This window comes from Chenopodium quinoa, unplaced genomic scaffold, assembly GCF_001683475.1.
Source record: "Chenopodium quinoa cultivar QQ74 unplaced genomic scaffold, ASM168347v1, whole genome shotgun sequence".
NCBI classification, from domain to species: Eukaryota; Viridiplantae; Streptophyta; class Magnoliopsida; order Caryophyllales; family Amaranthaceae; genus Chenopodium; species Chenopodium quinoa.
In genome coordinates, this window is record NW_018743688.1 from 40,549 (window position 1) to 52,543 (window position 11,995).

An 11,995-nucleotide genomic window follows, 5' to 3' on the forward strand; every position below is an offset into this window, starting at 1 on the left:
ATGTTGCTTGTTGATTAAGATTAATATGCTAAACGGAAATAAAATTCACTTACCTCAATCATTTGTTGCGCTTTGTGTACAAGGCTATATTTGTGTACAAAATTGTAAAGATGTCTAAGTTACGGTTACTAAGAATGATGAATATCATAGAGTAAATAGATTATTTATATATAAAAAAAAAAAAAATAAGACAAATTATTTGCTTAATTGCCCCTCAACAATATATGCCAAAGTTTGTACACATATTTCATATTTTCAATTCAATATGCATTATGCCAATCAATCTATAACATACTAGTATAGTACTAAAACAGATACCAGGAATGACACGTGTCACTTTCTGGTACTGTTTTTTCCCTTCAAAATTGTTTTCACTTTTTTTTTTGGCCGATGATATCAATTGATATCAATTACTTAGGGACCCTTTGGTTTGTACATGGTAAACGGAATAGAATGAATAAAGAGAATGAAAGAGAATATAGAATGAAACCCTTTCTATGTACTATGTTGTTTGTTTTACAAAAACAAAGAGAATCACCACCACCACCACACAACCCCTCTTTCCCACTTCTCCAGCCACGACCTCCCCACCCCTCACCGCCCGTCGTCGAACCTCCCCTACCCCTCGCTACCCCGGAAAACCTTCCCCCGCACACGCAAAACCCTAGAAAACGATCCTCCTCCTCTTAAAACCGCCAATCGTCCCTTCTATTTGTTTCTCATTGCATGTCATGCACTTATAATAAAAAAAATTAGTTATCTTCAAGATTTGAACATTCAACCTCTAATTCCAAAATTAAATGTCTACCACCAAATTATGTGACATTTTATGTTATTTTTAGAATACAAAATATTAATATCCAGCGAATGACAATATGAATAAAAATTTTAATTACTAGAAAATTGGGTCATAAATTAAAAAGTATATTAATGATTAATCCCGTAATGTGAACCGGGACATCACAGAGGCCTAAATAATAGATTAAAAGTAAATCTCGTCTATAGTCTAATGGCCCGAACCCGACCCCCTCCCAAAAAAAAACACTAACAACTTGGCATGAAGGATCACTAACTAAACATTACTCCGTAATCCACATCAAACAATTTGGAGGATGCGAAAAAATGGAGCTCCAAAACCCTAACAATGGCGGAGGAGAAACTAAACCCAAATTAGTGGTGATTATGGGTCCAACCGGGTCCGGAAAATCAAAATTAGGCATTGATTTAGCAACCCATTTCCCGGTTGAGATCATCAACGCTGATTCCATGCAAGTCTACCATAGCTTGGATGTTCTCACCAACAAACTCACTCTTTCTGAGCAGAAAGGTAACTTCTTTCTCTTTCTCCCTCTAATTTCTCTCTTTAGTTTCTCTCTCTAGTTTTTCTGAATTTGGGGTTTTGTGTTGCAGGAGTGCCGCACCATCTTCTGGGAACAATCAGCCCTAATGTGGAATTCACTGCAAAAGATTTCCGAGATGCTGCTATTCCTGTAAGATTTTGCACCTTTTTTTTTTTTTTTTTTTTTTTTATAATTTTTGTAGCTGCTAATTTGGGTCTGATTTGAATTCTGGTTTTATGAACTCTTTATCGGGTTAATAGTGATTATGTATGCATTATTATTTATTATGCGTTAAGCTCCTAATTTAGAAAGGGTGATTTCCTGACGGTAATGAATAGTCGCGTTGATAGTGTAATTTGAACTACCCCGGCCTGAGGAGTGGTTTGCTTCCCTATTTTGCCAGGCATTGTTGTTGAATTCATGGAATGAAGACTAGTAGTTGATAATTATGCCAACAATTTCCCTCTTATAGATGAATATAGGTCCATTTTGCTTCTCTGTTGTAAATAAGTAGACCAAATTACAGACCTGTGTTCGTAAACTTTGGAATTCTGATTTTCTTTACATCAATGTATGTTGGTAATTGATTGTTTTGGATAAAACTGAATGATAATCGAGGAGGCGTTCTTGTTCTATCTTATAAGCATCAACAGTTGCCGCTTATTAGGTTATTTGTTCAGTAGCTTATTTTTGTTTTGGGATAATGAATCTCATTGGCATCTGATGCTGCCTTTTCGAAGTTAAATTGCATTTGATGCTCTCTGCTAGAATTTGGAACCTGTTATTCTCCTTGTGTTTGTGTTGGGGCGGGGGTAGGGTTCAAGGTGGGGGGAGTTGGGGGGGGGGGTAAGGGGAGGGTAACACCCCAGTCTATGTACTTTGTCCATACTTGAACACACCTTAGGAAACTTTCTTAAGATCACCTATCCCAAGACTAGTCTTACTCAAAGCACTTATATTGAAAAGTGGAGTGTCTCGTTGTTTTGGTGGAAGGGATATATTTCATATAAATCAATCACTTTCCTTGTAATCTAATGATGTGGGACTTTGGTATGTCTCAATAAGTCAAGAGGAAGGATGGGGTGAGGAAGTGGGGGTGATTTAACTAATCTTTTCCTTTGACCCGCATCTGGTTTCTTATTGTTGCAACTGTTTTGTGTGATAAACTTCTGGAAAAACTAGTTGTAAATTTGCAATTTGTGATTGGAAGAAGTGTATTATGGAATTGCAGATTTTTTTTTTTAATTTTTTTTTGTTTTTTTTTGTTTTTTTTGTTTTTTTTTTTTTTTTTTGTAATTTGTGGTATTAGCATTTAGATTCACTGTCATTGGCATATGGAAATCTGCCCCTTTAGTTTTCATATGCATTTTTTGCTGGCTGTGGTTTCCTAATTATCGTCCTTTGGTAGTTCGGCATTTTTTAAAGATAATTCATCATTATTTTAATACAGAAGCGATGTGTGTTGCTATGTGTAACAACATTTGTTGGATTTTCAGATCATCAAGGATATTTTATCTCGCAATCATTTGCCCGTTATAGTTGGCGGTACTAATTTCTATATACAGGTATGATCTTTGGTTCATTTTGGCCTTTTAAGCTTTCTAGCTATGTAGCCGTATTTCCTACAAAAAAAATTATTTGGGCAATTTTAATTATACATACTCTCAAGTATGGTGTATTATGTTTTCTTTCTTTGCATAAGCCCTCAATTTTTCTGAATCCTAGTTGTCTGTACATTGGAAATTAAGTAATGCTCTTATTCTCTACTTATTTCATATTTTTTAGTTGACAGAGTTGACTTTTGACACTATGTTAAAACTCTAATGAACGGAGGAAGAATATATCTAGCCATTTCATTCTGGTTTTTATGTACCTGTTATGGTCTATTGTACCTAATGATGCTACTTAATCTGTGTTGCATGCAGGCTCTTGTGAGTTCTTTCCTGCTTGATGATTCTGTTGAAGAAATAAGTGATTCATGTATAAGGGAGAATTCAGGTAAACATAAAGGTTATCATTTGGTAGAAGAAAGTCTATTGTACCTAATGATGCTACTTAATCTGTGTTGCATGCAGGCTCTTGTGAGTTCTTTCCTGCTTGATGATTCTGTTGAAGAAATAAGTGATTCATGTATAAGGGAGAATTCAGGTAAACATAAAGGTTATCATTTGGTAGAAGAAAGTCTATTTATCTTCTTATCTACACCTATTGTTTTCTTTAAAAGCAAATATCTTGAATCTTCATTGCAAATAAGCACATTTCACAACAATTTAGATCTTCTTGTCAGGCTATGATCATAATATAAACTTTTCTTTTGTAGATGTTGCTAATCTGCAAAAATGTGAACTTTTTGAGCAAGGCAGTTGTGATTACAGTTATGACCGCCTTAGAGACCTGGATCCTGTGGCAGCGAACAGAATACATCCAAATGACCATAGAAAAGTAATATTCTCAATCTCACATTCCATGTCCATCATTTTGAATTATTATTTGGAGTTAGGGAAGGGGTTAAAGATATGGGTGACAATAAAGATATTTTGCTAAGATACCCCTTGCAATGCTTCTGGACCATCATTTGACTAATATTCAGTGATAAGACTGATAACCTTAGAAATTTCTTGAAGTTGATCAATAAAGTGAATTTGATGCAGTTTAAGGCCAAAATTGAGTATAATACTGTTGGGCCGTTGGATAATGGCTATAATAGATCAGAATATCGGCTGTAAACTGCATCATTTATTTGGTGATTAAATTCTATTCACCACCCCCCAAAAAAATATAATTGTTTGAAGTCATGCCTGCTGCCTATCTATCTTTTCTGTTAAAGTTGCTTGACTTTTATGGTCTGATGTTTCTGCTAATTACTTTCATTGATTTGTGGTGAATTTGTTGAATATTTTGCAGATTAGGCAATATTTAGAGTTGTTCACTCGTTCTGAAATCCTCCCTAGCCAACTCTTTCAGGGAGAAATGACAGAGGTTTGTATTCTTAAGATATGAAAGGACTATTTTGGAATTGACTTTGTTATATTGGGAACTTGGCTTGATTAGGTAGACTTGTATATCCATCTTGTATCTGGATCAATGCCTGTTTTTGCATGCTGTTCAGCCTTTTTTGACTGCTTGCTATAATTTTATAAGCAAATAGGGCCTGTACTGGGAAAATATAAGAAGATAGAGTTGCTAACTATATTTGAAAATGAAATTCTCTTTCATGGCATGGCATCATCTTTATGCATCTTTTTGTGTAAGTTTCAGTTTTTGTGGTCAGTCAAGGAGCTGGAATTAAGTCAAATCTTGGATCTTTTGCTTAAAAATTGTTTCACTTTTATGTGGCAGACAGAAATGGGGTCGTCTTGGTTGTAATTCAAGATGGAATTGCTGTTTTGTTTGTGTTGACGCATCTCTTTCTGTACTAGACCGATTTGTGGACCAGAGAGTTGATCGGATGATTGGAGCTGGTTTGCTTAATGAAGTTTATGACATTTACAACCTGAATACAGATTATACACGAGGTCTGCGACAGGCTATTGGAGTAAGGGAATTTGAGGATTTTCTTTGTGCTAAAATTTCTGAAGTGAGGAAGGAGCGGAACAATTCTTTCCAAGATACAGCTTCACTGAATAATACTGATATATCTCTCAGACAAGATTTGAAGGAAGTTTCAAGTTCCTCTTCTGATACCCCAGATAGGCGCCTATTGGAAAAAGCTATTTCCAAACTAAAACAAAACACCAGACGACTTGTTCGTTGGCAAGTAAGCTTTTTGTCTACCGCCTTATATTTATTTCACTTTTTATTTTTAATGATGGATGTGAACCCACAAATTGCAACTATGCTGTACTTGTGCACTTCCAAATTTTCGGGTTCACTGTCGTTTTAAAAAGGGAGGGATGCTATGATATTTTCTTATAAACTCATTAATTTCCGTCCTCCACAAATGTCCTTATCTATCTTCACATAGTCATTTTCACTTTACTGAGTCAGAGGAAAGATCTTGCCAGGGATTGCTTCAACTCTTTGCCCCAAAAATAAAGTTTATCTTCAGTTCTGACACATATTAAGGACAATCATATTACAATAGACAAATTTTTTTCTCTTTAAACAATTTGCCTCTATCAAAAGTATCATTTCCCCAATGAATCAATCAATTAATTAGGTATATTTGAGGATTATACATTATTACTTTGAAAAGGAAAATAAGTCTTCTTTTCTAGGAAAATATAGAGTAACTTGTATGATTCTCTTTTCATGGATTCAATTTTCAGATCCTTCGGATCATGTACACTAGAGGGATTTAGGGGCCGTTTGGTTGGGGGTATTCATCATAGGGTATGGGAATCAACTGTCCTCATTCCCTTTGTTGTTTTTTGTTAGGCCTTTTTCCCCAATCCCTTTACTCTCCATTCCCCCAAATCCTTCCAACTTGATTCCCCACCCCCTAGGTTTATCCATTCCCTTTCCTTAGCCACCACTACACCACCATACCCACATCAGCCACCACCTTCCTACCCTACCCCCACCACCCAGCCGGCTCGCCGCACCTCCCCTGCCCCTCGCAACCCTCTGAAAAGCCCTCTCTTTCCCCGAAATTCACCCCCGCTAGGGTTTCGAGGATAGGGGGAGAGGCGGCCTGCGGTTTTTTGGGGAGGGGGACTGGTTTCTAGGGTTTTGCGGGGGTGGGGGGTGTTTTCGGGGAGGGGAGGGCTTTTAAGGGGGAAAGGAGTGGCGGCGAGGGGTGGGGGGGGGTGGAGAGTGGTGGCTGGGTGGTGAGGTGGCTGGAAAAGGTGGAAAATGAAGGTAATAGGTGGTGGTGTGGTGGTTGGGCTGGTAGCTTGATTCCCCCTGTTAAAACAAACAACATAGTAAATTTCAGGGTTTTTCTTTCCCTTTGTTCATTCTATTCCGTTTACCCCGTGCAAACCAAATGGCCCCTTAATTGCTGGTCATTATTGTTATTTTGCAGAAGAGGAGGATAAATCGATTGCAGACATTATTTGGATGGAACATACATTTTGTAGATTCTACTGAGTCTTTACTTGGTAATCCTTTTGGAGTTTTTCTGTTTTTGACATCTCCTGATGGACAAATATTTCATCTTGAGAGTTCTACCGGTCTGTTTCAATTATTTTTAATCTTATGAAACACTGATTTTTCAGGAAATTCAGAGGATACATGGATTTGCCAAGTGATTGAACCAGCTGCAAAAGTAATAAGCTCTTTCCTCAATTCTGATGTGACCTCAGCTTCAGATGATACTGACCACTTGGTCCAAAAACTCAATGAGAGAGATCTATGGACTCAGTACACGTGCAAGGTACAATTAACCTTGAATAGATATTATACCCATTGTGTGATGAAGCTACTATCTTTGATGCACAGAAACTCTTGAGGATTGTGTTACTGTTCTCAGTTCTTACCCCATAAATTTTTATAATTTCTATAAATCAACCCTAATTTCTTTCTTAATGTATGTTTTTGTTGATAATAGTGAAATATTTTTAGGTTTCTGGACAAAAGTATTGGTACATTATTTTAGCTTTTGCATTTCCACATTTCATAGTTTGAAAATTGCATTTCTTGTTTCCTTGTTTTTGCTTTTCTATTTTCCATGTCTGCAACATTGGCAGCTAATTTCGAAGATTTTGAATTATTTTCTCTCTTGCTCCATTTTTGTAGGCATGTGACAAGATCCTTCGTGGTGCACATGAGTGGGAACAACATAATCAAGGGCGTGGACATAGGAAACGGATGGCAAATCTAAAGAAGCGTCAAGGTTCTTTCTTTACCGTCTCTTTACAGCTTCCGGGGGGTGACTGCGTAAGTTCAGATGCATCACAAGTGTAATGACGCTAAACATCATACTTTGCTGTCTTTCTTAAATCTTTATTTTGGAGATTGGGGTGTGGTCCGTGTGGAAAGGAGCTGTTTGGGAGAGGTGGTCTTTGATGTTTTCTAAGTTAATGTGTGATGCTTACATGAATCCCTAGTTCTTCCTGTGTATTATAGAGTGCTGAATACATCAGGAGGGAGTAGTCGTTTATGTATTGCTGTTGCTCATGTTATTGTATGTTACATATGCACTAATTACACATTTACACCTATTTTTGCATAAGACTGATACATTGATATTACAAATTTTGGGGTTTAACTTACATGTTGCACTACAAGTTCATATGAGTATGAGATTAATGGTTACCCCCTTTTTTTTTTTTATGGCGTGGTGGGTGTGATTTTCAGATTGTGTCTATCTCATATTGATCTCCCCAGCCTCATGCCTGCCTAGTTGCCTTAGTTGCCTGTATAAGGTACAGTTGGTCATCAATGATTGATTTTTTTCTTAATGTTAATAGTCACAATGTTAAGTATTACATACTTATTTGGTAAGTGTTAGAATTGTTTGAAGGTGGCCAATGGTAAGGTAGATCCTGTGTAAATAAGATGAGTATGTATGGGTACTTAGGGTGAGTGTTGGGGCAAGGATGTAGATGGTCCTTCAAACGACCAAATGCCTTTTCAAATGACCAATTTTGGGAAATTTTCTCAAAAATGAAGTAGATGTGTGGGATGTCCCAGGGTCAAATAGTTGGTTTAAAATTATAAGAGATCTATAAATATGTTTATTAAGTCTCGTGAATGAGGTTGGTTTAGTTATGCTACTATTTCAGGATTATGTTGCATTGGTAGTGAAAAGCTATAAAAGATAATAGTTGTTTACATGACCAACTTGGCATCTCGGGGTTTAGATGTCAGGAACCCTTATCTTCGTTGGATTTTAATTTTTATATACACCCAAAAACATTGCTTATCATAACATTAATAAATAACATTAGTATTAGAATTTAATTAAAATGGAGTTTTGAATAATTGCCGTAAAGTTGTTAATGGAAAGCTAGTTGAAGATAACAAATGTTACTAACAAACCTCATGTAAGTTATTAACAATTTTTTAAACAATATAACCATGTTTTTTAATTGAGGAAGCTATTGGTCGGTGATATTAAGTTGCTAAGCTAGTCAAGCATTACTCGATGGTATCTTAAATGACTGTATCAATTGCATAAACATTGTTTAAAATAAAATGTTTTTGTTATTGTTGCCAAGTCTAATCAACAACTATTAATACAGAAAAACGTTCGTTTAGGTTTTAGGAATAAAAGTCTATCACATCCAACCTAAAAAGTTATTTGAGGTTGGATTTAAAAAATATAAAATATAAAAAATTTATTATTTCGTGCATCACGAGTTCACCATGCCACCACCGTACTTTTAAGAGTGGTATCTAGTTATTTGCCATGGATTTTATTATTGTTGTGGTAGGGTATATTTGTAACTATTGTTATCCTCAAGCATGATTTGTGAAGTGTGAACCATCCTTAATCTGTTCCCAACCTGTCACAAGCCCCGATTGACCCACAACCTAACCCATGTGGTCAACCCCATCCTGTCTATGAGCAATCTAGCCCAACCTGCAACCCTGCTTGGTTAAAGCTTGCGACTCCTTTTTAAGTCCAAGCCGACGATCCTAGCCCAATTTGGATCAACATATGATTTTTCCTTTTGGAAGTTTCACAATACATGAAGAAATTTTACTTCGAGGTTGCACCGGTTTATCTAGTTGATAAACTAGGGATGCTTATCGGGGGGGTAAAAACCTTTAATTTTAGGGTTAAATTGCTACCCTAAAACTGCTACCAATGTTAGCGGTTATTATACCTATAATTAGTGTAAAAAATACCTTATTTATTTATAAGTTTGCCATTTGATAAATAACAAAAAAGAAAAATGTTGCAGTTATGAAAAAATGTAAAAAAAAAAAATATTGCTATTATTACAAAACGAATGAAGTAGATAAATTTATATCTTTTCACTTACTATTATATAATTATGAATTTGATTTTCATTTTTCTATTTTTATTTATTTAATTATTTATTTATCTATTTTTATGGTGAAACTACTTCTAGTTGATAAACTGGGGACTCCAAGTACATATTATAGGTCTTATGGTCATGACTTTGATACCAGCCATAGCATGTTATTAATCATTTTATTACTCTATTGAATTATTCAATTTATATGCTAACTTTGACAATATGTTGATATAATAATAAATGTATGTTTTTTTATATTTATATTATGAATGTTACTTTATACGTTTTTTTTTTTTTTTTTTTTTTTTTTAAGATACATATAAACATATCAATAATTAACATTGTGTATTGATACATGCGACATGTAAAATGATACTCTTAATTTGAAACAGAAGTTGGGGGTATGACATGGACAATAAGTCCATTGGGTTTTTTTGATGTAAACAATCGTCTAATTTCTTATCAATGTAAGACACTAACATAGTCACATGTGATATTTTACAAGAGCTTCAACAACAATTTTACCACCATGTGATAATTTATGAGACTAGAGCTTCAACAACAATTATACGGAGTACTAACTAGCACTAGCAAACTTTAGTTTCTATAGTGGGGGACAAAAATCAAAGCAAACAAACGGCGTCAAAACTTTGGTGACCTACAACATCAATCACCAGCTATTTCTATCTTTTCGCCTTCACAAAACCATCCTTCATGTCCCGCCGTTATCTATTCAGCACGTTCTTTTTAAATTTGTTTTTGGTGTCCCACAATCCCATTTTTTTCACGTGCTCCATAACATTCTTTTTTTCGTCACGTGTGATGTGTGAAGTGTGACATGCCAAATTATAGAATCCTGGGTCGCAAGCAGTGATTCGATTGATGATGAAGAAAGAGAATTCTTAGTTCAGTTTTCCACTTTAACGACAGAAAAAAGGATTGATCAAATTTTATTGAGTCTGACTCATAGTGATCATTTATCAAAGAATGACTCTGGTTATCAACTGATTGAACAACCGGGAGCAATTTACTTATGATACCCAAAATAAAATCATACATATATTTCCATTTTTTGACCCATGAAGTAACTCCATTTCCCAATATCATCCTCACATTTATTTCAAACCTAGCTAAGCTATGAACCCACAAATATCATCCCAAGTACCATACTCACCTCCATCAAGTGGTGGCGAGTCTGACGATACAACATCCTTGGACTCGCCTAGTATCCAATCAGCTCCACCACTCAGCACCTTACTGAGTGGTGAAGCTGCATGTCCTCCCCATAAGCGGAAGGCAGGGAGGAAAAAATTCAAAGAGACTCGCCACCCTATTTTTCGTGGGGTTCACGAGAGAGATAGAGGGAAATGGGTGTGTGAAGTACGTGAGCCTAACAAGAAAGTAGGATATGGTTAGGGACTTACCCTACGGCAGAACTTGCAGCTAGGGCACACGACGTTGCAGCCCTAGCTCTAAGGGGTGACAAAGCTGCTCTCAACTTCCCTGACTCGGCTTGGCTTGCTCCTCGAGCTAAGTCTAGCTCAGCTCAGGACATTAGGCTCGCGGCTTTACAAGCCACTAGGTCCGATCATTGCTCTTCCTCACCTTGTGAAGGTAATAAGAGTGAAGATATGGGAGAAAGTTCAATGAGGTTTGATTCCAAAGAGTTATTGTTTATTGATGAAGAAGTAATATTTAATATGCCAGCTTTCCTTGATAGCATGGCTGCCGGTATGCTTCTTACACCGCCTTATCTAAAAAGAGGGGTGAATTGGGATGAAATGGATGAAGATGGGGCTAATTGTCATATAGATTTAAATTTGTGGCAATATAGCTAGATTAGAAATTTGTGTATAACATCATTTTAGGGCAATAAATAAAATGTGAGACTGTAAGCGTGAGCTAGATTTGTGAAAAGCTAGCTATATATATTCATGAGCTGCAAGGTTTATACATAATGCCTTTAACTACCCAATCTCCGGTGCTTTAGTAGGCCGTGATCGAGTGGTTCCATTGTCTTCTTTGATTCATTATAGTTTTAGATTCAAGATCATTATTTTGGTTGAAATATATGTCTTTTCATCTTAATAATATTGTCAAAGCATGAATATATATAGTGGACCAAATTGATAACATTAGTTCCCAATACACTGGAGGATTGAGTAATAAAGCTACTCTACTACCTATAGCCAAAAGACCTCCACCACTCAACTTTAAAGGTGAATGATTGTTGCAAGAAACTTGTTGAGATGTACTAGGTGGTACTCAAGGAATTGAATCTCATCTACGTCATTTTTTTAACGATTCTTTTTATTTACACCAAAAAGGGTGGGGGGGTGGTTGGGTTTCGACCACGTCACTTAAGAAGAACTTTAGCCCTAAATGAAACAGTTGAAGGGTTATTGAGACAACAATAAAGGAATTACCTATACAAGTATACATATATACAGGCTTATCATGTAAAAGAAAAAAAAAAAATCAATGTTTTATTATTTATCAAAACTTTAGTTTAAAAAAATCGTAGTTTAATGAAATTTTATTCCAGGACCACACTATCCATCAAGTGAATGATATAAAGTTTTTCATTATGGAACTGTAGTGCATGAATTATTTGGTGATGTATATGTGGCTGTCTTATATTATTTAAATTGTTGCTACATACTCGTGTTATTATTCAATGGTTAGTTATTTCTTCATCATGTATAGGACCATCTTCTTCTGTGGTACCGCGCTACCGGGCTCCTATAAGGGCATTTTATGCTCACCAATTCAATATCTTCCCAC

The 11,995-nt window shown here is 35.9% G+C and overlaps 1 protein-coding gene and 1 pseudogene across 1 annotated transcript; both read left to right on the forward strand.

The window, feature by feature from the left end:
* The first annotated feature begins 42 nt into the window (after positions 1 to 42).
* LOC110683634 (tRNA dimethylallyltransferase 2-like) lies at positions 43 to 7,535 on the forward strand. Its single transcript, XM_021860021.1, has 10 exons — positions 43 to 1,327; positions 1,411 to 1,490; positions 2,837 to 2,905; positions 3,266 to 3,338; positions 3,661 to 3,782; positions 4,245 to 4,319; positions 4,684 to 5,097; positions 6,307 to 6,382; positions 6,500 to 6,657; positions 7,020 to 7,535. The coding sequence occupies exons 1-10, from the start codon at positions 1,123 to 1,125 to the stop codon at positions 7,185 to 7,187; spliced, it is 1,440 nt and encodes a 479-aa protein (XP_021715713.1). The 5' UTR covers positions 43 to 1,122; the 3' UTR covers positions 7,188 to 7,535.
* Positions 7,536 to 10,348: 2,813 nt separating this feature from the next.
* LOC110683627 lies at positions 10,349 to 11,159 on the forward strand (annotated as a pseudogene).
* The last annotated feature ends 836 nt before the right edge of the window (positions 11,160 to 11,995 follow it).